Raw genomic sequence first — 24,863 nt, forward strand, 5'->3', positions numbered from 1 at the left:
TAGTTTCTCTCTTATAATATATTTCTAACTTGTATAAAAATCAATATTGAGTGGAATTACTTGGAAGCAGGAGCAGTTCTATTGTGTTAGTGTAGGTAGGTGACACTATCGACTTTTGACAAAACCTATAGCAGAACTACTTATTCATTTATTATCAGCCTCATCATTTCGCTTATAATTATGCTTATAAGCTAAAATTTGAATTTTTAACCTTAAATTTAGAGTTGATTTGGAATTTTTTTTCTCGTAGTTTATTTTTCAGTATTTGCTTTTAGATCGTTAAGAACACGTATATATAAGTTTTATTCATAAATTATTTTTCGTTTGCAAATATGATGTTTGACGATGACATCGTATAACACTATGATCTGCGTATAATTAGCAATGCTATAACATTGATAAGCACGTCCAACAACTAACCAATTTTCTGGACCCACTACCTTGAAGTATGAATCTAATGGTGTAATTTTTATACATAAACATACTCGTATGTTAACTTAATAAATTGTTGGTCAAAATATTTGAACCTTAACTTACTAATTAAAATCAAAACACGTTTTATGAAAATTGTTCAACTTTTTTTGAACGTACGAACAAAAAAGTTGGTCCAAGCCTATCCAAGCCCTTTGGGTCAACTTCTTTCCTACTGAAGACTATTCAGAGTGAAGTTTAATTTGTCAAGACTTAAAGGTTATTAATAGCAGTCAACCGACCGAAGTCTGTGGTGGCCTTGTTTGGGGAGTTTTACTCGCTGCGGCTTCTCCTTTGCACAATGTAGATTCGATTCTAATTTGCAAATATATAATTCAAAAAATAAAATAGAATATAAAAACTGGAAAACCCAACCTAGAGTATGAGAAGGTGGCTAGCTCTATCTAGGAGCTTCTGATATAGTTGTAGTTTTTCCCCAGAATCAAAAGTAAAAGTTTTCTCAATCAGTCTATTTTTTTTTTATTTTAAGAAGCTGCAGTTGTTTAAAAAAAATAAAGAGAGAATCTCTTATGCCACTGAAAATTGGTCTGATCCCTTATATGCCACTGAAAATTGGCTCTTCCCTTATATGCCATATATTGGTCCAAATTTACGCACCCTCTCATGCCACTACCGTCAGTTGACCGTGTGTTGGCCGTTAACTCTCAAGTAAAAAAGACATATTTGCCCTCTCTGAGTTGTTAGGCATGCCCTATACTCAGAAGGGCAAATACGTCTTTTTTCCTTGAGAATTAACGGTCAACACATGGTCAACTGACGGGAGTGGCATGAGAGGGTGTGCAAATTTGGATCAATGGCATATAAGAGATCAGACCAATTTTCAGTGGCATATAAGGGATTCTCTCAAAAATAAACTAGAAGACAAAAGCTAAAAAACTCAGTTAAAGCTAGATGCCAACCATATGCTTATAAGAATCTTAAACTCCCCAGACATATCCTATATCAATCAACTAATTTTCAGAATTTTAAGCTTCTCAAATACGATCTTAGTGTAGTTTTATCTTTCCATGGAAGATTATTCAGGCTGCGTTCGTTTCTCCAACAAATGAAATTTTGGATACTCGTGACACGCTTTTCAAACTACTAGACGGTACGTTTCATGCGAAAACTTTCTATACGAAAGTGCTCTAAAATAGTATAAGATTAATCCATTTTTCAAGTTTGTAATAATCAAAACTTAATTAATCACACGTTATTACCACCTCGTTTTGTTGAAACACTTAATCTTTATCTTCGTCTTCATCTTCAGGAGATTCAAACACTACCTTACAGTGAAGTTTAATTTCTCAAGACTTTAATCTTGTGCTACTCCTTAAAGCTAATTAATTAATTAATGGTGCCAACCAACACCCAAATCAGTGGTGACCGGTAAGATCATCTGGCTGATTTGCTCTGCCACCCACTACCGCCGTCTCCTATACGCCGGCATGCACAATAATTAAACTAAACTAGATGAATACTCTACCGCGTTGCTGTGAAAAATTAAGTTAAATAATGTGTACATATAAAATGTAATTTTATTATTAAAACTAAAATAATTTGATATAATTTTGAGCCTAAAAATAATTAAGATTGTATGTTTTTATGATAGAAGAAAGAAGAGACAATTTAGACCATAGATATATCATCTAAATGTTATAAAAATAATCAGGGTGATGTGGCTTAATGAGAGAAGAGAGAAATAGTATTATCTACGGAGGATGAACTATGAACTATATATAAGTATATATAAGTATATTGGATTCCGGCCCCGGTGCACAATAATTAAATTCCGGCAAGGCGGCGCTGATCGATCGAGCTGACCGGCGCTGTCCACGAAGAAGGGGTCGTCGATCGTGGGCTGTGGCTATAGCTCGTCGCACGCATGAAATCTCAACGTCGTCGAATCTTGAGGAATTCGCACTATGCCACTATCGCTTTTTACGCTAAAATCCGGTGTAGTGGTCAACAGATGGAAGAGTATTTCATCCAAATTCAAAAGATGATGGAATTAAGAAGAAGAGTCGTCTAGCTATACAGTAGTGCATGCTGGATCACTTAATTTATGATTTGATCATCATTTGCTCAACACATTCCTGGTTTGATTGATTGACCAGGATGCATCAGCTGACCGGCCGTTGATGGATGTATAGTGTGTGACAACGTTGAAGATTAATTAAGATCAAAGTATATGGCATGTGTGTTAGAATTTCGTAGGTGAGAGTAAGATCAAAGCTAGCGTGTATGACTGGCTGTTTTTTCTTTAAGAGTAAATTTTGCAAAACTATAAAAACTTTAACCAAGCCATTGCAAAATTCGTACAGAGATTTTGAGTGACATGTCGCATAACAACGGTTTTAGTACTAAACTTATATAAAAATACATTATTAAGACGATGTATTGCACATTAATAAATTACAGTTTTAATAATAAATTTACGACAAAACTATGAATGTTAAAGTTTAGATGTCCATGTCAGTACTGTTTTGCTAGAGTTATAAGTATACAGTTTTGAGATTAATTAAATTGGCATTCAAATATTTAGTTTTACAGTATTTTTTTGAAAAATCTATAGTTTTCCTTAAAAGGGTTAAACTACTATATGAAATCAAATAATCAAACATATTGATGCATTGGTTGCAAACATTTGGTTTTACAGTATTTTTTCGAAAAATCTATAGTTTTCCTTAAAAGGGTTAAACTACTATATGAAATCAAATAATCAAACATATTGATGCATTGGTTGCAAACATTTGGTGGACCATTTCGAAGGATAATCATCGATGCCCCTAGGGGCTAGGTGGCCAAGGCATATTATTTCCATCATTTACCCTTCTACTTAATTATAAGAAGCATCTAAAATTTGAATATTAAAATTTGATTTTGTAGTTAATTATAGGTTTTTTGTCGTAGTTTATTTTTCAGCATTTAATTTTAAATTAATTAAAACAAATATATATAAAAAATCAAAAAACCTAGACAATGGTATCTCGTTGGAATGGGATATCCTTATATGAGACAGTACCTAATACCTGATAAGTGATAACTGTTGTGGTACCAGCTACATGGTACCCGATACCTGTGATACATATTACCTAGTATATATGATACCTAGGACCTGATACCTGTGATACTTGTGCAAAAGAATAGTTAATATGTCTATCTCGTTGGTACCAGCTACATGGTACCCGATACCTGTGATACATATTACCTATTATATATGATACTTAGGACTTGATACCTGTGATACTTGTGCAAAAGAATAGTTAATATGTCTATCCCGTTACAACGGGATCCCGTTTTATAGCAGCCCTCACAAAACATTACATGCAAATACTTTTTTATAAACTGTTATGGCTTATTACCTCCGGTCTAAAATATAACAGCTTTCAACCATGAATCCAAACATCTAGTTGTGCAGCTAAAAATCCTTATAAGACGAAGGAAAGCATAATACAATCATAAATAAAACGATGACGGTCAGGAATTCCATAGGTTAGTCTATACCTACCACCACAACGCCCATGCACGCGTATATATATTGCTCACATCGCCAATCACAATGCAAGCAAAGCAAGCAGCAGAAGAGCTCACGAAGAGATTGTCCAGCTAGTGTGAACATGGCGAGGACGATGTCGTCGGTGCGCCGCGGCGCGGCGGAGCTGGTGGCGCCGGCGAGGGCGACGCCGCACGAGTTCAAGCCGCTGTCGGACATCGACGACCAGGAGGGCCTCCGGTTCTACCGCTCGGGCCTCTTCCTGTACCGGCGGCGCGCCGCCATGGACGGCGTCGACCCCGCCGCCGTGCTCCGCGCCGCGCTCTCGGAGGCGCTCGTCCACTACTACCCGCTCGCCGGCCGCATCGTGGAGGCGAGCCCCGGGAGGAAGCTGCTCGTCGAGTGCACCGGCGAGGGCGCGGTGTTCGTCGCGGCGGAGTCCGGGGTGGCGATGGATGAGCTCGGGGAGGTGACCGGCCCGCCCGTGCCGCGCCACGAGGAGCTCCTGTGCGCCGCCGACGGCGCGTACGCCGACGGCGGCGTCGTGGGGCGGCCGCTGCTCTACTTCCAGGTCACGCGCATGCGGTGCGGCGGCTTCGTGTGGGGGCTCCAGATCTGCCACTGCCTCGCCGACGCCGCCGGCGTCGCGCAGTTCATGACGGCGGTGGGGGAGTTCGCGCGCGGGGTGCCCGGCGCGCCGACGGTGAAGCCGGTGTGGGCGAGGGAGCTCCTCTCCGCGCGCCGGCCGCCTCTGCCGCGCGACGTCGCCGCGCCACGCCACCCGGAGTACGAGGCGGTGCCGGACGCCGGCAGGGACAAGGTCTCCCACTCCGACGCGCTCGTCCACCGTCCCTTCTTCTTCGGCCGCCGCGAGATCGCCGCGCTGCGCGCGCTCGCGCCGCCGTCGCTGGCCTCCCGGAGCTCGCGGTTCGACCTCATCGCCGCCTTCACGTGGCGGTGCCGCGCCAACGCGCTCCAATACGACGCCGCCGACGCGGTGCGCGTCCAGTTCGTCGTGAACGCCCGCGGCGGCGGCCGCGGGCGCCGCAGCAACGCCCCGCCGCTTCTCCCCGACGGCTACTACGGCAACGCGTTCGCGTTCGCCGTCGCCGAGTCGCCGGCGGGGGAGCTCCGCCGGCGCCCGTTCGCGCACGCGCTCCGCCTCGTGGTGGACGCCAAGGCGCGCGCCATGGAGGAGGGCCACCTCCAGTCGGTGGCCGACCTGATGGCGGCGCGCGGGCGGCCGCGGTTCGCCGTGGCACGCACCTACGTGGTGTCGGACCTCACGCGGTCGGGGCTCGACGGCGTGGACGTCGGGTGGGGCGCGCCGGCGTACGGCGGGCCGGCGACGGCGACGCTGGCGACGTTCCACGTCGCCGGGAGGAGGAGCGGGGACGGCGAGGAGGGCGTCGAGGTGCCTATTCGGCTGCCGGCGCCGGCGATGGAGAGGATGGTGGTGGAGGTGGCGAGAGAGCTCGGTGGCGTCGATGCACATACTGAAGCGTGCTTAGCTGCAAGGCTCTAGGCAATGGATGAAATAATATTGGTAACTCCGTATCAAAATATAAAAACTTATGATTGGATGAAACATATACTCCCTCCGTTTTAAAATATTTGACACCGTTAACTTTTTAGCACATATTTGACCGTTCGTCTTATTAAAAAAAATATAAAATATGTAAAACTATATGTATACATGAAAGTATATTTAACAATGAATCAAATGATATGAAAAGAATAAATAATTACTTAAATTTTTTGAATAAAACGAATGGTCAAACACGTACTGAAAAAGTTAACGGTGTCAAACATTTTGAAACGGATGGAGTAGTTTTTATATTTTGAGAATGATGGAATACAATATATTCGTAGCTACTTCTACGTGTGGAGTGTATTTGTTCATAAGAAAGTTGGAGCATGTATAATTTACTAATTTTCACGCAATAATAATGAAAGAAGCTATTATTATGAAGATAAAAGTGTGGGTTAGAAATTTTCGTTTCACAATTTTGAGTTGAACGCCCACATAAATTGTAATTTAGCAGCTTTTGGGGAAAAAAGAACAGGCTACTCCATGTAGATACATATACCGGAATCAAGTACTCCTATGAACATCATGGCTATTTTAAGGCAGTAGCAGTGCATCGCACAAAAGCGAGGAGCAAGTTTGTCTACATAGGAGAGAAACTCAAAAAAAGGAGTCAAGCTCCTCACTCCACAGTGCACGCGCACGCGTAGGCGTGGCTTCAGGGACGTAATTTTTTTAAGGCCGGTCCCATCACAAATTTTGCTACAGGACACCATGACTTCGCAGTTTTAGCTGTAACACATTGCACGAAGTGACTTTTGGGGGAAAACACTCTTAAAAGTTGGATATTTGCTGGTGGACACCGCATTCCGATTGAAGATGAGAGAAAAATCGTGTGGAATGTCAGAAACGCCCTTGGGCCCACATGTCAGCTCTCCTATCTCTCTTCTCTCTATCCCCTCCTTCACTTCTCTCTCTAATCGATCTCTTCTCTCTCTATCCCACATGTCAGCGATGACGGGCGGCAGGTGAGGTCAAGCGGCGGCGGCATCGGGAGGGTGAGTGTGGAGCGGCCGCGATGACGGGAGGGCGACGTCTCCGGCCAGCGGCGCGCCCAGACAGCGGCACCGGCCGCTGACGGAGCCCTTCCCTCCTTACTCCGCGCACTGTAGCCGTCATCGTCCAGCCACGCCGCCGCTCCTCCATACACAGCTGCCACCACCGAACCTCGCTTGCTGTTCGGGCGGTGCTGCTGTCTAGGTGCGCCGCTGGTCACGTCCGCTCTTCCCTCGCCCTCCCGCCGTCGGACCTCGCCTGCCCACCGCTGTCGCTGACAAGTGGGATAGAGAGAGAAGATATTAGAGAGAGAAGTGAAGGAGGGGATAGAGAGAGAAGATAGATAGGAGAGCTGACATGTGGGCCGAAGGGCATTTCTGACATTTCACGAGATTTCTCTCTCCTCTTCAACCGGAAATTATTACTTTAATACGTGCGATGTCCATCAGCAAATATCTAACTTTTGGGAGTGTTTTCCCCCAAAAGTCACTTCGTGAAGTGTCCTATAGCTAAAACCGCGAAGTCACGGTGTCCTGTAGCAAAATTTCCCTTTAATATTTGATGTTAGTTAGTAAAAAAATGTCGGGTCCCAAAACTAATGATTCAGTAACCGACATGTTTAGACTGTATCAAGCCCTGGATCAGTAGATTGATACAGGTTCAACAATCTGGATCTTCATTGCATACGTTTGATCAAGACTCCAGAGCAGATGTTATTACAAAATATATGGGTATTTACAAACTTGTAGCTAACTAATACAACAGAAGCTATATGATGACTCAACTCTGTCGTTTTGCTATAGAATTAAACCATCTAACAATACTAGACTTCAAGACTAGGTTTAAAGGGAACTAACTTATGTGATTGAACTCCCGGCTTCGATAAGAACTCCAAATGGACTCTGAAAAAGGTGGGGGTTGAAGCAAGGGTGAGTACAACGTACTCAGCAAGCTATTATATTCAATATGAATGTATGAATTAGTAGTATTTGAGTAGGGCTATGATTACTTGCAGAAAGCAGAGAATATAGAAGGAGAAATCCTGCAATGTGTTTGATGCAACAGTATTTAATAAAATCTGGAATTAAGTTTCTAACCAAATACCATATGAGTCTCGGTACTCAATTCCGTGAGCACGGCTATTCGAATAGTTTCATGAATATTCTACTGGAGTAGATATACGCTTTACCCGCAGTCCACGACTTGCCAATATTCATTAGCTTAGTCATGGCCCAGTATTAGGTTATTAACAATAGTGGCACATGTTCCATGAACTCTAGTCCCCATGCGCTCTGAACGTAACGTTATTAGTAGCAAGAGGAGTTCTGGTGTTCCCGAGGTTTTTAGAGAGAACTGGATGAGAGACCCCATGTCATCTCAACCAGGTTTCCATAAAATCACACACACAGCTCATGAGCGAAAATTAGTATATTTACCTGCGCCTCGGTAAATATCATAAGATGCCCTGCTCGGCATAAGATTGCCTCCTGCGCGAGGACTTACAAAAGGAACCACTGTACAGAGGTACCACATTGTTAATTAACATAATATCTAGGTCTGTCCCCATTCTAGAAGCTGCGGTCGTACTCGTTCGTTTGACATAAGTATTTGGTGGCAATTATATCGACCGGGACAGTACTAGCCACCCGAAAATCAACCAAATCTTACGTACTGTCCCAATCTAAGTTCATTATATTTTTATGCAGTCTAACTAGGCAGGGCTAAGCAAAAGCTAGCATATCTGGTTTGCTATATGTTCAGGTTATGCATTCAAAATCATGAATGGCTAATGCATAGAATAGAAATATAGAATATAGGGTAATTATGCTCAAGGGGAGGAATAATAACTTGCCTTGCTCCAACACAAATAAATCCGAGATAGGCAACCTGATTATTCGATCCTTGAGATACCACAGGTTGCCATCCAAAATAAAATAGACTCTACTAAGAAAGATGAAGAACCAATTTCAATAAAATCCATAAAATAGCAAGAAAGAGATAAACGGTTAGGAGGGCTAGGGTTTAGGCTATAGTCTATCTCTTTTATAGGGTATATGGATTACTGTGCTGATATTTTATGCGGAGGTTCTAGAGAGTTGGAGGCTAGAGGGGATTAAGCAACTACTGTCGCTTATATTTCATGTGTGGGTTTGATTAGTAGGAGGATGGGAAGTATACTGGATGATTGAACTGGTTGAACGGATATATAGCTAGTATCGGCTGATGGTAGGTTTTGGTAGGATCATACCTAGGGTTTAGTATTTTTGGGTAGCATATCGGCTAGACTCTATATTTTATGTGTAGGTTCTGGTAGACAGAAAGTAGGTGGCTGAGAGTATGGTGGATAGGTAGTATTGTAGAGGGTATGGAATTTGGATGACAACTGGGATTTGACTAGCAAGGTATCGGCTAGGGTTTGGTTGTTTGCTAGTCGTTGCTAGAGTTGGCAGCATAACGGCTAGATTTAGTGTCTTCTCTAGCCGGTGTCGACCGACAATATATCGGCTAGAGGAATATGAGGTTGGTGTAGGTTTGGTGGGGCGGAAGTGTTACTCCGACAACCGTGAGTGGCGGCAGAGCGGCTAAGATCACACAGAGCCCGAGAGCTAACTGTGCGGCGTGCTGTGGAGGTTGAGGGAATAGTGAAGCTCCGACCGCTATACGCATCAAGGCGTGGGGTGCCAGGAGCAGCACTTCGACCTTAGATTTGGTTTTTGCCGGGCTTTACAACCAACGGTCCGACGTCAGGGATAGTAAACCGCGAATGTTCCTATGGAAGGCGTAAAGTTCCAACTGGCGACTTTTTAGTGGCTAAAGGGGTAATTTGGAATAAAAGAAAATATTTGAAAAGCAAATATAAATTTAAGTTGTAAATTCAATTATAAGATTTAATCAAATATTTATTCAAATAGTATTTGAATAAATTAAGGAAATTCAAATAAAATCTTAAAATAGCAAATTTGGTATCAAAATATAGATTTTGAATTTTAATGAATTTAGGTCCAAGTTTGACTGGAATCGGATCTACGGTTTAGGAGATATGGGCTTGTAAAGATTAGGATTTGAATTAAATAGAGAAAATACGAAGAGTTACTGTGCAGGGGCCCACCTGTCAGCCTTTCTTTTTCTTTTTCTTTTCCTTCTTCCTCCCGTTTCTTTCTTTCTCCTCCTTCCAGCCGGGTAACAGAGGGGAGAGAGGGAGGAGGGGCGCCGGCTCTTCGATAGTTGGAAGACGGCGACGCCGGTGTCGGGTGGTGTTCCCGAGTACCGCATATCCAGGGAAGGCGGTAGCTGGCAGAGAGGGAGAGGGAGGATGCCGGAACGGCGACAACAAGAGCTCTCTTCGGCCGGCAATGGTGGGTGGCGGTGATGGGTGGTGGCGGTGGCTAAAGGAGAGGGGAAAGGGGAAAAACGGATTCACCTCGCCGAGGCAAGGCCGATGGCGCGAGGGTTTGGGTTGTGGAGCTACGGAAAGGGAGATCGGGTGGGGGCGGCAATGGCCGGACATGGCTAAGAGAGAGAGAGCTCGAGGAGCTCGGCTTGTGTGGAGAAAAGGGGAGGGGTTGCTGGCTATTTATAGGTCTCGGAGAGGCGGTTTCCGATGGCGGTTGTAGAGGCGGTCGTCGACTCGGCCACGGCGACGCTGTCGTGAAGGAAGAAAAGACGGCGCCGCTTCGTCTCTGGATTGGTCGACGACGGTGATTCGTTCCAGGGACTGACGTCGACGGTATGAGGTGGCGGATGACGTCGGCAACGATTTCTTAGCGTCGACGGCAAGCTAGCGGCGGCGGCGGTAGGATTGTGGGCGACGGCGCACCGATGGCGCACGGCGGCGGCGTCCACAGAGAAGGATGGAGCGGCTGCTTCTGTGCGGTGGGGCCGGCTGGGCTAATTGGGCCGACTTGTACTGAGGAAAGGAAAAGGAGGAAAAGGAGAATTCGGCCCAAACGTAGAAGGAAGAAAGTCTAATTTTTCCTGGGGCTGAATAATTTGATTTAGAGGAGAATTTGTATTTGGAAGGAATTTGAATAGAAGATTTTGAAAGGAAAATATATTTGGATCTAATTTCCAAAAGAGATATTTTCTAATTTGAGTGCAATATTTTTGGAAGTGGAATATGGTGGAATTTAATGCACTCAAATGAGAGGGGAATTAACAATATAATTCCTCAATGTATATATATATATATATATGTTTGGAAGAGAATGGTTGGAGGTAAAATAAATAGGATTTGAATCCTAAATTTGATAGTAGAAGTATTTGAAGAATTATTTGTGGCTAATAGGGAAAGTTGAGTGAAGAATATAAATTGGTATTTTCTTAGCACAAGAGCAATTATTCACAATATTTGCAATAATATTATTCTTGTGCCAAAGAGGAAATCAAGCCACAGGAATTAAATCAGTGGCTAGATCAAAAGGAAGAATTTGGATCAAGAATAAAATAATAGGTTTAAGATCAAAGGATGGGTTAACAATTAATTCTAATAAAATTGGAATTGTTTTGTTTTAGGTTCTAGGACAGTATGGGAAGGTTTCTTGGACCATAATTCATAAAAGTAAAAAGGGTTTTCAAACTAAATTTGAATAAAAGAATTTTAGTCAAAGGAAGGTTTTAAATTAAAACCAAATCAAGAAACACCTTAATTTAACCAACTATATTTTTAAATGAAAAACACAAAAGAAGTTAAATACCAGAAAGAGATTTTAATGCAAGTTAGTTTTAGAAGGTCCCTCTAATTGTATTTTCCTAGGTTTAGGAAGTTATTGAAAACATAAAAAGCGGCATGATGCAGGATTAGAAAATGGTTAGTTTTCAGTATGTTACAAAGAAAAGGGCAAATTTTGTTATAGGACACCGTGACTTCGCGGTTTTAGCTGTAAGACACTGCGTGAAATGACTTTGAGGGAAGACACTATAAAAAATTGGATATTTGCTAGTGGACACCACACCCATTAAAATAATAATTTTCAGGTCAGGAGAGAAATCGCGTGAAATGTCAAAAATGCCCTTGGGCCCACATGTTAGCTCCCTTATCTCTCTTCTCTCTATCCCCTCCTTCCGGTGATGCATCGCATCACGCCGCATCTCGGTGGGAAGGTGAGCGTGCGTGACGGCTTGGCACGTGCCCGTCGGCGACGGGCGGCGCAGGGGGTGGCTTGGCCGAAGGCCGGGACGGCTATAGTGGGCCCTCCCGCACCTTCTAGAGGCAGCGACGTGGCCAAGGGTGGCTAGAGTCAAGGAGCGCCATGGCCGGCGGCGCAGTGGGTTTGGGATGGCGATGGCGACGTGGCTATGGTGGATGGCGGCTCGATTAAAGGAGAGGGAAGGGCTTTGGAACTATTGAGAGGCAGTTTGGAGCTACGCAGCGGCGAGGTCCCGAGGCGGCCGGCGGCGGCGGCTCTCCGCTCAACTTCCCTTTAAATTTTTTGAGGGAATAGAGTTAGGGAGGTCTTGGGAGCGTGATGGCGCGAGGAAAAACAGAAGGGACTCAACGAGGTGTTGGTTTGTTTGGTGCAGGGGATGCGGGGTTGCTCTGGCCAGCGCAAGGCAGTGGCGGTGGTGCGAGCAGGTCGCTAGCGCCGACGTGGTGACGGCTGCGACCGAGCTGATGGACGGTGGCACAATGAGGAGGGCACGCACCAGGGAACTCGCCGTGAGGGCGAGGGCGACGACTGTCATGTGGGTCCAGGGTGGCATCGCCGGAGCTACGCCAGTCGGAATTGGTGTGGTGCCGTCGCCGCCGTTCCCTGTCATCGTCGTCCGCGTTGCCTGGGGAGTGGGGTGTCGAGGAGGAGTTCCGGAGGCCATGTCGAGCTCCGACCCGATGCTGCGCTAGAAGGAGGGGATCGAGAGAAGAGACATATGAGAGTTGACATGTGGATCAACCCAAGGACATTTTTGATATTTCACGCGATTTTTCTCTCCTCCTTATCCGGAAATTATTATTTTAATAGATACGGTGTCCATTAGCAAATATCTAAGGGCATGCCCAACACAGGGTATAGCCCCATAAAAAAAGGTGATGCCAAGTGGGATGAAACCACACCAGTGATATCCCTCACACAGTGCAAGCCATACCCCTATCTTATTTTTGCGTTTCAGTACCTGTCAGTCGGTCACATTTTGCATTTTAACCCTTGGATTATTTTTATTTGCATATACATACAATATTTGCAGTATACCCCCTAAAAATCACAAACATATATAAATACCACCATCAGTCCTCTCATCACCATCTCCCCTCCCAATCTCTCCCCGGCGCTCCCCTCCCTGGCGGTGCGCCTCTCTCCCCGACGCTAGATTGAGGCGCAGCAGCAACGGATGAAGGCGGCGGCGGCGAATCGAGGCGGTGTCGCCGGATCGAGCGGCGGATCGAGGCGCGGTAGTGGCAGATTGAGGCAAGGCAGCGCCGGATGGAGGCGGCAGGGGCGGATCGAGGCACGTTGGCGCCGGATGGAGGCGGCGGCGCCCCATCTTCTTCTCCCCTGCCTACTTCCTCGCCATCTTCGGCCTTGGCGCAGGAGGTAGTTGGCCTCAACGTCCTGGGGCTACGGGACAGAGCGACACCTCTCCCCCAATTCGGTTCCTCGCCCATTCCTCACATTTTCCTCGCCAAAAGCTGACGAAACCATGTGACACTCTGCAGGGGGTCGCGGAGCTCTGCGAGGGCACGGTCCCAGTCGAGCTGGCACAAATATTCGCGTTAAGAGGGGTGAGACCACACTCTAGCGTGGAGCGTTGAGCATGGCCTAACTCTTGAGAGTGTCTTCACCTAAAAATCACTTTGCGCGATATCCTACTGCTAAAACCGCGAAGTCACGATGTCATGTAACAACATTTACCTTAAAAAAAAAAGGAACAGAAGGAGTACAACTTAAAGGTAGGAGAAAAATAGTCATATGAGTGAAGAAAAACAGAACAGAATATTATCATAGGCTCAAGTATTATGCATTAATGGGGCCGCATTTTGCTTTCCGGGCCGTTAATCGGCCGGCCCAATTGCAAATGATACTTTCTTTTTTCTGGAGTAAAAAAAAAAAAGGAAACAAACGAAAAAAAAACCAAAGCTTCTCCTCCTCCTCCGGCTTTCCCTTTTCTGTTCTTCCTTCCACTCGCAAACTCTCCAAGAAGAAGAAGTTGCGAGCCAATCCCCGCTTGCGATCCCGACCTGGCCACGGATGGTGGGCGGCGGCGGCGGCGGGGAGGCGGCAATGTCGCCGCCTTCGGGCGGCGGGAAGCGCGGGAGGGATCCGGAGGAGGACGTGTACGTGGACAACCTCCACTCCCACAAGCGCTACCTCAGCGAGGTCTCTCTCTCTCTCCCTCTCCCCATGGGCCATGGCAGCGCCCGCCCTCTGCGTCCGGGGAATTTTCGTGGCTCGGTGTTCTTGGGGGGTGGCCGCCGCGGCTCGGATTCGGGGCGGTTTCGTTTCTTGGTTAATTTGGGTGTCGGTAGAGAGAGAGGATTTTCTCCGTTGTTCCGTCGATTTGTGTGGCCTTTTTTTACTCTGTGATTATTGGAATTGAAGCGAAATGGGACTCAGGGATTCGGGTAATTTACTTTGATTTATTACTGGTTATATCACTAGTCTTTTTCAGGTTTAGGGGCTTTTTTTTGGTGCTTTGCACGTTCCCTTCATTCTATTAATTAATTAATTACCTATTCTTGTTTGTCTCGATCCGTGTTCATTTGACTCTGATTCTTGGGCGATTTCGTCGTTTTGGATGCTGAATTGTACTATGTTCTTCTGTTTCTTTCTTTCCTCTCGCTCTGTGAAATGGTGCTGCCTTGCTTCAGTTCTTGGTGTACTAGTTCATATCCCACTCTAGAATGCAATTCATTTATATTATTACTGTGAGACCAAAATTCCAGTGTTTTACTTATATGTTAGATTGGATATTGGCTATTGCAGATAATGGCATCCAGTTTGAATGGATTGTCTGTCGGAGATTCACTGGTTGACAATATCATGGAGTCCCCTGCGAGGTCGGAGAATACCTCTTATTTCAGGTATGTGTGCTCAGATTTTATCTACATTTTTCTTACAAAGTTGATGAACTTCGTCTGTGCTTGTTCATGTATACATGCTCAATTTTGTGGTGTAAGAAATCGGAGTATTCAATATTGAAGGTAAGAAGATGATGGTGAAGGCCTCATTATTATGTGTGCATTATTCATTTACTTGCCGAAGTTAATAGTTAGTCTAACTTGTAGAGGCAAATAAAGTTCTATGTCAACTTCAGACTTCAGTTGTAACGTGATCCATCTTTTGCCCCCAAAAAAATGGTTAAATGGATAGGTGTGATCAAAATTTAGAAATTTATCTATGTTTTTTTTTCCTGGATCAGAATGTTTAGTAAGTTAGTAAGTTGTAAGCATGCTTTATGATTGAGGGGTTGTAACCCATGATCAATGGGAAGTAATCGGGATTGGCTGTCCTTTTCCTCTTAATTGAACGACATACAGACCTCCTATGGGTTCTTCAAATTAAAATCAATAGTTATCCTCGATATCTCTACTTTAACCGAAAGCCATATTTACAGGTAGCTTAAGGCACCTCACAACATGACATTTTGTAGGGTGAATATTTCAATTTCTTATTGTTGCAAACTTCATGTTAATTTCTCATACCATGATGGATGTATGAAATTTCTAGATTTTTTTTTAGTTGGTTCTAGTAGTTTTGCATGTGCACTGTTTGCTCATGGATAATCTGGACAGCAATCTGTTGTCTGTATGCTTTCTGGGTGAACTGGTTGTTCTGGAGAGCGTGATTTGATCTCCTCAATGATTGCTTGAACACTTGCACCGGCATGTTGACATTGAAACTCATGAAACATAGGTCTTTGGCATGTTCCTGCACATGCTAAGCAAACAAGATGCCCACAAACTTACATATCCATGGCACAGGCCATGTGGAAGGAGCACTTTGTTTGATGACAGAAACTCTGGCACAAGTAACATTTTTCAACATGCCGATGAATACACACTTAGATACACATGCTGATGACACAAGTACTTTACAGTAAGATAATTAAATATCATCCAGAATATAATTTTCTAATTAGCTAATATATTCGATAGAATGCATTGCTAGTTTTGTTCAATCAAATTTAGCTCTTATACTTCTCAGCACATATCATGGTCTAGTTCAGGTCTGTGTTTCACCATGAGTCTTGTTATCTGTCTCGCAGGGATGAAATAATATCCCAATACTCACCAATGTCTGAAGATTCAGATGACTACCGGTGCTACGACACTCAATTACCCAATGGAAGTCAAACCGATGCAATGGTTAGCCCTTCAACTAGTCCAATGTCATCCCCACACCGATTCCAGAAACCACAATCTGGTCTTTTATCCGCAAACCCGTACCCTCTGCCCAGCTGCTCACTCTCGTCGGTCGTCTGCTCTAATCCTCGTCGTGGCTCTGAAAATGAAGGCCGGTTCCCATCTTCTCTAAATGACATGTGCCATGGAGGTGACCTGAGGAAAACAGCGCTACTGAGGTCAGTGCAAATGAGGGTTCAGGGACCACACGCATATGAACTGTCGTTCTGTGGCAGACAAGAACAAGAACATGCACACGACCATGAGGATGAACATCAGCATGAACATCTAGAGGGTTTGGAAGGGGCAGAAAGATCGTCATCACATAGAGAAACAATCAGTGATGGAGTCGGTTACCAGATGCCGGAAAACAGCTATGGGCGACCAGAGCATGATATAGATTACATTGAGGATTGCACCCCGCATGGTTGTCTGAGTGACCTCAAGTTTAAGCAAGAGGACAAGGACTGTAGTAAACTAACCAGCATGGATAAGAATAGGTAGCAGAGATATCACACCATATGCCATTTTCCTGGAAATTATTTTTGTGGGAGATTATGGCTCATATGCTTATGATAATTCTGATTGATGTTCAATCCACTGTAACCCCTAGTATGAACATGTGCTTTTCGAGATCCTGAAATTGTAACCTTTGAGTAAAATTAACCCCTGAAATGCGGTATTTTAGCGCCATTTGATTGTCTACACAACCTCAAAATGGTATGAACTGATACATCATTCTGTGCTATAGCTTCGCCGGTTGGGATCATGTACAAATGGAACTAAATGTTCCTGGATGAAATTTAACCTTAGCAGTTACTGCTGCAGAACTTTATTTTCTGGATTTGTGCATATCACCTCAGGTTATTAGTACTTGACAGTATTTACTGCTGCAGAACTTCTTTATTTTCTGGATTTGTGCATATCGTTCTTATTTAACTCTCAGGTTATTAGTACTCGACAGTATTTACTGCTGCAGAACTTTTAAATTTTCTGGATTTGTGCGTATCATTTTTGGGCAGGGCCATTATTTTTTTTTCCTCTTATCTTATATGTATTGTTGATTTGTTCCAGCTCTACCGGATGTCTGCAAAGACACTCCGCAACTTATAATATTCAGTTGATAATCTGAACGAACGGAATTACAGTTGTCGTTCAAAATCGTTCCAATTACAGTTGTTTTTCTGCATCTACAAGATTAAACTTATTATGGTTGGTTTGAATAAACGTTTTGTAGTCTATCTCAGCTGAAACTGGTTTCTACAGTTGCTTTCTAACTATATATAAAACGCTGATATAATTAAAATATTTTAATTTCGAACCAAGCTCGAAGAAGGCAGAACTAGCTTGATGCCCATCCCCTACACATACACTGAACAAAACAAAATAGGAGCAACTCCACATTCTTCAAACCCAAAAGCAAAAGCAACATATGCTCTCTTTCACCAGGGTAAACAGAAATAATGTAAACTGAATTATCAAATTATTGGATTGACAAACGTAGTACGGTGTCATCACTCATCACGGGATGGTTACAAAACCTCTTGTGTTCTTGAGTAAACTAGCTGATTGCTATGTCAATCCCTGTAACCACAAAAGCAAATAGCAGAAAGAAAAAAAAAAGATCATGCCGGGCAGTGGGATACATGTTTGTTCAACAGAATACCCAACTAACGAACTTCCATTGCCATCTCTTGCTGATATCGATATTGCCTTTTCTTTTCATTTCTTTCTGTTTTCCATTCGTGGAGACAGGCATTGCGCTACTGACTATACCCCAATTGCTCGTCGGGGTACGTGGGACACCCTTTAAGAGGAGAAAGTCGAAAGGATGTTCTTCTTGATGACGAATTCATCGGCTTTGGAAGGACTGATCGACTGTCATATGATGAAGCATGGAAATCAGATTCTAGATTAAGTAATATGATGTCCAAAGTGAATTGAGGAATAGAAACTTTTGTTGCTCACCTTCTCCAACATGCGTTGAAGCCTCTCAGATTCCTTCTTAGTGTATTCAGAGCCCTTCTCCATGATCTTCTTTGCAGAGTTCACATAGATCTTTCCGTACCTGCTTTAGCAAAATGGTTAAATTCACACAGTGACGATGCCAAACCTACATAACAAAATTTAAAAACAGAGATGAAAATTTAGTACTTGGCAGCAGGGCCAGTGAGCTTCGCAACATCCTCTTCCATTTTGGAGAGGGCTTCTTTCCGCTTATCATTTGCTGCACCAAGGAACTCCTTCACAAGAGGAGCCAAGCTTTCGACAATGCCAGCCTACAGAAGCAACCAATAGATTATATTGGAATTGGATTATGTAAATTTAAGTATTTAAGTACCTTCTATATAAAAGCACTACCTCTGAAGTAAGCTGACCCTTTGAATCACGGCTGGTTCCACATTTCTCATTAATAAACTTGACGAAGTCATCCAACTCGCGACCGCCATCATAATCTTCACCAGCTTTGTTTCCCTTTGGGAAGAATTTCAATGTGGGGAAACCAGAAACTCCATACCTGAAGTGGCATGCATGATTAAAAATTCTCTTATGGGGAAGAAAAACATACATGACCAACCACACATCCTATAAAAACAGGTCTGTGTATGTTAGATCTAACAGTTAGGAGAAGTACAATAACAGTAGAAAATTTTCTTCAAGAAAGCAAATACCATTCCAACATAAGCTATGCCGTTACATCGAAATGTCGAGGGTAATCAATGTAGACAAGAACTATTAGAACAAAGTTCAGAAAGCATACTTCTCTGCCAAGGCAGTGTGTTTGTCAGCATCAAGATTGGCAATAACAACACCCTCATCTTGCTTATAAACAGAAGCTAGCTTCTCATAAATCTAAAACAAGTGCAAGTTTGAGTTTAGACAAAATAGAAAAATGACAATGCATTATTTTGCAACTTTGCAAAATACTGAGGTGTACTACTAACCGGAGCAAGATGCTTGCAGTGACCGCACCTGCAAAACAAAGCAGCATCCAACAAAATTAAATTCATTGATACAGCATGATAAAAAGGTTTGATGAACAACAGGCTGATCATAATAGCATACCATGGGGCATAGAACTCTACAAGGACATCTTTGGTTTCATCAAGGACAACAGAGTCGAAGGTCTCTGGGGTAAGAACCACGACACTAGAAGGAACTGCAGCTATCTTTACATTGGTGGCTGAAAGACAAGGCAGAAAGATTTACAACAGTGTTGGGACTTTGAAAGCTAATATAGCATGTTGGTTTGCCAATAGCCAACTGTTCAACAAATAATGAAAATGAGACATGACAACATGTAATGAGAAAGCAGTGATATGTAATTAGCTGCAACAGCTTTTGGGCTCCATAATAGCAGGAAGTAGCCAAGTAGCATTGATATTTCAGTACTTATTGCTTATGAAATAATCCTCTGACTGGTGAAAACTGAAATATCATACATAATATGTTTCATGGTAATAAAAAATGCAGTTAATTTTCCAAACAAGGAGACCGATAGCTTGGTTGGAAAGTGCGTTCGTCTACCTGCTTCAGAGTTAACATATTCTGCAAGGGCTTCCGCGGTACGTTGACCTTCATACCTAAACAGTAAGTTTAACATTAGGGTCATTGTTTTTTACGACAGAAAATGTAGTGATTGAGTAATCAACAAAGAAGCATGTATTCTCACTTCTTGGGCTCCAAGGAACCTTTGGGGAACCATTGGATTGTGGGGTACCCAGAAACTCCATACTTGCTGCACACACTCTTGTGCTCATCACAGTCAACCTGGATAGACAAAATGGAGTCAATTCATCAGCAAACACATAAAATTATTAGATCCTAACAACATATATCCACTAAACAGGAATGCCATTTTTATTTTCTTTCCATATGGAATGCAAATGATAGAGAACTACTGGCATGCAAACAGCGAAGATATGACACAAAACGGCGTTGACATTAAATTTCCAAACACCTAAAAAACATGAGATTTACCTTCGCAATTAGGACTGATTTGGCTTTCTTGAAACTTGCACCGAGTTTTTCGTATTCAGGGGCAAGCTTCTTGCAGTGACCACACCTGAAAACAAAATCAATCACAAACATTTAAAAAATATCGAATTTCTCTATACATAAACCCTCCCCCAACACCAACCACCGCAAGATATAACATAAAAGCCCTAAAAACCTTGCAAAATCTCACACATCTGATCGATACTACAAAATAAGGGACCGGAAAAGTAAACGAATCTGTGATGTCAAGAAAGATCCACGCAACACTCCGCGGCCAAGATCGATACTTCAGCCAAAGATCCGAATATTTTTCCAGCCTAACATCAACTCGATCCACTCCACACAAGCCACCCAAAACCTCACCGATCTCAAGAATCCGCTACGAAATTCCGAGAATGAGAGCTACGCCGCCACCGATCCAGCCGCGATCCCGAGCCCATTTCATCATCACAGAGATCCAGAACACACACACGCCCCGCGCGGATCCGAAAAAGAAAAGGAAGAAGAAAAACCCAAAGACGCACGCACACCATCATCGCTTATTACCATGGCGCGTAGAACTCGACGAGGGCGGCGCGGTCCTGGCCGACCTCCTTCTCGAAGGTGGACTCGGTGAGGGCGAGCACGTCGTCGGCGGACGCGGTGGAGACCGCGGCGGCGGCGGCGACGAGGAGGAGGAGGGAGGCGAGGGCTTTGCGCGAGATCTGAGGAGTCGCCATGGCTGGGTGCGCTTGAGCTGCGAGCTCGTGAGAGAAGAGAAGAGAAGATGGAGGTTAACGAGTTTGTGGGAAAAATCTCCGGCCGTTAAATCAAACGGAACGGGGAGTTTTGCGAATAGGACCCGCACGTTTGGTGATTTTTTTTCTACCTAAATACCGGTGCGTTGCAACGGGAATTTAAAAAGAGAACCCTCAACACTTTAAAGCCCTCAAAAACATTAAAAAAAATATTCTCTCTGTTTGATGGTTTGAGGTTGGGGAAGGGACAAAAGTCCACCTACCCACTATTTGAAGACCCATATGGCAGTAGTGATGGCTTGTGGTGGATTCACCATTCACCATCCACCATCACCATTAGGTGTTTTAAAGGAGTATAGATATAGATATTGCTATAGTCTGATAGTAGTATTCAGTTATCAAGTTGTTCAATTGTTTAATTTTCATATACTGAGTGCCTGGTAAGACTGTCAATGGCATTATTTTTTTTTACCTCTGCACTTCGTAGAGAGCTTATTTACTACTTCCTCCGTTTTATATTATAAGATTTTCTAGCATTGCCCATATTCATATATATGTTAATCAATCTAGGCATATATGTATGCCTAGATTCATTAATATCTATATGAATGTAGGCAATACTAGAAAATCTTATAACCTGAAACGGAGGTAGTAGAAAGATTATGTTAAGAAAAAGTTTTTTATGCATTGAAGAAGGCATCCACGTTTTAGGGTTTCACATGCGATGGTTACCGTAGTAACCAGGTTTATTGTTCATCGACGGGATTCAGTAACGGTAAGAGCTTGGCAACCTCACCAAGTTCAACGGAATTAAAATGGAATTTTGATTTTTTTTAATAAATTGTATCTGCTTTTTTATGGTTTACCACAGAAACCGAGCTTACCATCCATCACGGAGGTAACCCCTCCTCCCCTAGTAAGAAAAAACCATGGCTCCTTTTTGAAGCATAGGTTTTGCAATTTTGTAAAAATGTATTTACTAGAGTGAGAAGAGAACTATGCAGGATTTTGTAAAAAAATATCTACTACAATAAGAATAACGCAGGAAATACATAGAATTTTGTACAAATTTAATTACTAGAGTGGGACTACTCATTTGGAGAGTGCTAGGGTGAGAATTATATAGAATTTTGCCAAAAAATATCTACCATAGTGAGACTGGTCCATTTGAAAGGCTATATTTGCAATTTTGTAAAAAAAAAATCTACTAGAGTGAGAATTGTGTAGGGAAGAAAGAAAAGGAAAAAATTGGACTTAAGAAAAAAAAATGAAAGGCTATGGTTGCAATTTTGTTAAAAAAAAATTAGCTTAGAGTGAGAATTATGCTACGTAAAGAGAAAAAAAAAGAAGGCTATGATTGTAATTTTGTAAAAAGTTATCTACTAGAGTGAGAAATGGTCCTTTTGGAAGGCTATATTTGTAACTTTGTAAAAATTTGTCTGCTAGAGTGAGAATTTACTGAATATTGCAGTTTATAAAAAAAAATGAAAATTTAGTGGGGAGAAAGAAAAGAAAAAAATGGAAGAATTGGAAGGCTATGTTTGCAAATTATAAAAAAAAATTAGAGTGAGAATTTAGTGAATATTGCAATTTGGAAGGCTATGTTTGCAATTTTTAGAAAAATTAAAAAGAAAAAGTTAAGAAAAAATTGGAGTGAGAATTTAGTAAATATTGCAATTTGGAAGGCTATGTTTGCAATTTTTAAAAAATAAATAAAAAAATAGAGTGATAATTTAGTGATTATTGCAATTTGGAATGCTATGTTTGCAATTAAAAAATTGAAAAGAAAAAATTAACAAAAAAATAGAGTGAGAATTTAGTGAATATTGCAATTTGGAAGGCTATGTTTGCAATTTTAAAAAAATTGAAAATAAAAAAAGAATGAGAATTTAGTGAATATTGCAATTTGTAAGGCTATGTTTGTAATTTTTAGAAAAATGAATTTAATGAATATTGCAATTTGGAAGGCTATGTTTGTAATTAAAAAAATAATTTGGAAGGCTATGTTTGCAATTTTAAAAAAACTGAAAAGAAAAAAAGAGTGAGAACTTAGTGAATATTGCAATTTGTAAGGCTATGTTTGCAATTTTTAGAAAATGAATTTAGTGAATATTGCAATTTGGAAGGCTATGTTTGTAATTTTTTTAAAAAATGAAAAGAAATAATAGGATTTTTAGAAAAATGAATTTAGTGAATATTGCAATTTGGAAGGCTATGTTTGTAATTTTTTAAAAAAATGAAAAGAAATAATAGGAAAATAATAACGCTAGAAGGAGGGCTTGAACCTCCGACCTTGTGGTTAACAGCCACACGCTCTAACCAACTGAGCTATTCCAGCTACTGATTAGTATGTCTCCAAAAGTTCTAAAAACAAGTATTGCATCAGTCCTGTATTAGCAGTTCGCTTGTGCAAAGGATGTAGCGTGTTTGGTTTAATCTATGTTATTTTTACATATTTTTATCAAATTATTGTCGTAGATTGTTTGTTCCACGATTTAATAAATATGATTTTCTTTTTCAAAGAAAAACTTTCTCATGCTTCTTATGTTTCTTATACCACTTAGTTATTTGTTAACTTTACTTTTTAAAATATTCAAATTATCTCTATAATTAAGTAGATAGATTGTGAAATTAATTTAATTAATGAATAATCTGTTTCAAATGCTACCTATCAGCTTATAGAGAAAGAGAATGTCACTGCTTCGGCGAGAGGATACAGTTTCCTGAAAATATAACAGAATCTATCTTTCAACGAGCTATGCATAGTTTTTTCTGTTTTATGGACTAGCAAAAATGCTTGTACGTTGCAACATATGAAAGACAATTTTCATAATTAATAAAAACCCTGTTAATTTAAATGATAAACTGAAACAAGACAAAACAAAATTAGAAATCATATAGCATTGAGCCAAGTTGCGCTTGCTTCATACGTCGTCACATGAAAAACACCACATGTACACATTTACATAACCTCACAAATCGATTGGGTGGCTCTTCCATAAGTTGATGTATTTGTATTTAGATACACTTCATCAACCGAAGTTTGAAATTTTGAATATTCAGTTAGTGGAATTTTTTTTATTGTAGATACAAGTTAAACAATGACAATTTCAAAAGACATATTTATGAGAAGAGAAAATAAGAGGATGAAAAAAGAGAAAAAAGGAGAGGGAGAGGATCAGGAGGAAGAGAGAGAAGATGGTGATCGAGTGAGGAACGGATGGGAGGGGGTAAAAAACCCCGTATGTACACATTTTCATAACCTCACAAATCGATTGGGTGGCTCTTCCATAAATTGACATGTGTGTATTTTGATACACCTCATTAACCAAAGTTTAAAATTTTGACTATTCAATTAGCGGAAGTTTCTTTTTACTGTAGATACAACTCAAGCAATGACAATTTCAAAAGAAAGATATTTACGATAAGAGAAAAATAAGAGGATGAAAAAAGAGAAAAGGGAGAAAAAGAAGAGAGGAGATTGGAAGGAGAGGGAGAGGATTCAAGATGATCATGAGGAAAAAAAAGAGAGAAAAATGACGGCGATCAGGGAAGGGACGGGCGGGAGAGGATGGCGAGATGATGTGGGCCGGTTGGGTTGGGCTGGGAGGGGGATGGGTTGGGTTAGGTTGAGATGGAGAGTGTATAAATATAATAGTTATTTTAGACTCACATCGAATTGGATACGAGCGACATAAAACCTATTCAAACATGGATGACGTAACGACTCAAAAACCAATTCAAACACGGCTGTCATACCTAAATTTCAGCGAAAACATCTTCAGTTTTTATAATAGTAGAGATAAAGATAGAGATAAATGACACTGGCTAAATAACTGAATGATTTATAATAATCACCCGCGTGTACAAAAGATCTGCATGCACTTGTGTGAGGCATTCCAACACCTCAATCGACGAGGTTTAGTTACATAAAGAATGATGTTTTCTTGTCTTGATTTCGATACCATTTTGCAAATACGATAATTAAAATGGGATGAGAAAAATATAACCTACTCACTCCGTATCAAAATATATGGCAAAACCAATTTTCCTAAGTCATAATATAAGACGTGCATGTATGCATACATAACTATCGTCTCTTGGCCCTTTAAATTTGGTTTATTTTAAATCCTCTAACATTAAGCTCCCCAATCACATTGCCTACATGTATGAATGTGATGAACGAGAAGGTGATTAAATTATTTCTTGGTTTCTATGTTAGAAGTGATTGAGCCTTATATT

General features: G+C 41.9%; 3 protein-coding genes and 1 non-coding gene across 5 annotated transcripts; 2 read left to right on the forward strand and 2 right to left on the reverse strand.

Annotated features, from left to right (window-relative positions):
• Positions 1 to 3,995: 3,995 nt before the first annotated feature.
• On the forward strand, positions 3,996 to 5,916 carry LOC127774700 (benzyl alcohol O-benzoyltransferase-like). Its single transcript, XM_052300984.1, has one exon. It carries the CDS (start codon positions 3,996 to 3,998, stop codon positions 5,490 to 5,492), a length of 1,497 nt encoding a protein of 498 aa, XP_052156944.1. The 3' UTR covers positions 5,493 to 5,916.
• Positions 5,917 to 13,627: 7,711 nt separating this feature from the next.
• Positions 13,628 to 16,578, forward strand: LOC127773662 (uncharacterized). The gene is made up of 3 exons (XM_052299801.1): positions 13,628 to 13,861; positions 14,468 to 14,565; positions 15,750 to 16,578. Exons 1-3 carry the CDS (start codon positions 13,733 to 13,735, stop codon positions 16,387 to 16,389), a joined length of 867 nt encoding a protein of 288 aa, XP_052155761.1. The 5' UTR covers positions 13,628 to 13,732; the 3' UTR covers positions 16,390 to 16,578.
• Positions 16,579 to 17,336: 758 nt separating this feature from the next.
• LOC127773661 (protein disulfide isomerase-like 2-1) lies at positions 17,337 to 20,666 on the reverse strand. Of its 2 annotated transcripts, none has more exons than XM_052299799.1 (11): positions 20,431 to 20,666; positions 19,867 to 19,951; positions 19,559 to 19,656; positions 19,414 to 19,469; positions 18,952 to 19,069; positions 18,831 to 18,858; positions 18,647 to 18,738; positions 18,247 to 18,403; positions 18,040 to 18,164; positions 17,854 to 17,956; positions 17,337 to 17,763 (listed from the first exon to the last, which is right to left on the reverse strand). In XM_052299799.1, the coding sequence occupies exons 1-11, from the start codon at positions 20,601 to 20,603 to the stop codon at positions 17,695 to 17,697; spliced, it is 1,104 nt and encodes a 367-aa protein (XP_052155759.1). In that variant the 5' UTR covers positions 20,604 to 20,666; the 3' UTR covers positions 17,337 to 17,694. The 2 variants fall into 2 exon arrangements, with proteins under 2 accessions (XP_052155759.1, XP_052155760.1); XM_052299800.1 differs by having other exon boundaries at positions 17,854 to 17,953; positions 20,431 to 20,665.
• Positions 20,667 to 22,885: 2,219 nt separating this feature from the next.
• Positions 22,886 to 22,959, reverse strand: TRNAN-GUU (transfer RNA asparagine (anticodon GUU)). The gene has a single exon. It is a non-coding gene; the product is annotated as a tRNA-Asn (tRNA).
• Between the last annotated feature and the right edge of the window lie 1,904 nt (positions 22,960 to 24,863).

The sequence above is a fragment of the Oryza glaberrima genome, chromosome 5 (genome assembly GCF_000147395.1).
Source record: "Oryza glaberrima chromosome 5, OglaRS2, whole genome shotgun sequence".
NCBI classification, from domain to species: domain Eukaryota; kingdom Viridiplantae; phylum Streptophyta; class Magnoliopsida; order Poales; family Poaceae; genus Oryza; species Oryza glaberrima.

Coding starts and splice junctions, on each gene's coding strand:
- LOC127774700 (XM_052300984.1), top strand. CDS start 3,996: ATGCACGCGTATATATATTGCTCACATCGCCAATCACAATGCAAGCAA.
- LOC127773661 (XM_052299799.1), bottom strand. CDS start 20,603: ATGGCGACTCCTCAGATCTCGCGCAAAGCCCTCGCCTCCCTCCTCCTC. Junction 19,657..19,866: donor AATCAGTCCTAATTGCGAAG/GTAAATCTCATG, acceptor TTGTCTATCCAG/GTTGACTGTGATGAGCACAA. Junction 18,165..18,246: donor AGGGTCAGCTTACTTCAGAG/GTAGTGCTTTTA, acceptor TTGCTTCTGTAG/GCTGGCATTGTCGAAAGCTT.
- LOC127773662 (XM_052299801.1), top strand. CDS start 13,733: ATGGTGGGCGGCGGCGGCGGCGGGGAGGCGGCAATGTCGCCGCCTTCG. Junction 13,862..14,467: donor ACAAGCGCTACCTCAGCGAG/GTCTCTCTCTCT, acceptor TGGCTATTGCAG/ATAATGGCATCCAGTTTGAA. Junction 14,566..15,749: donor GAGAATACCTCTTATTTCAG/GTATGTGTGCTC, acceptor TCTGTCTCGCAG/GGATGAAATAATATCCCAAT.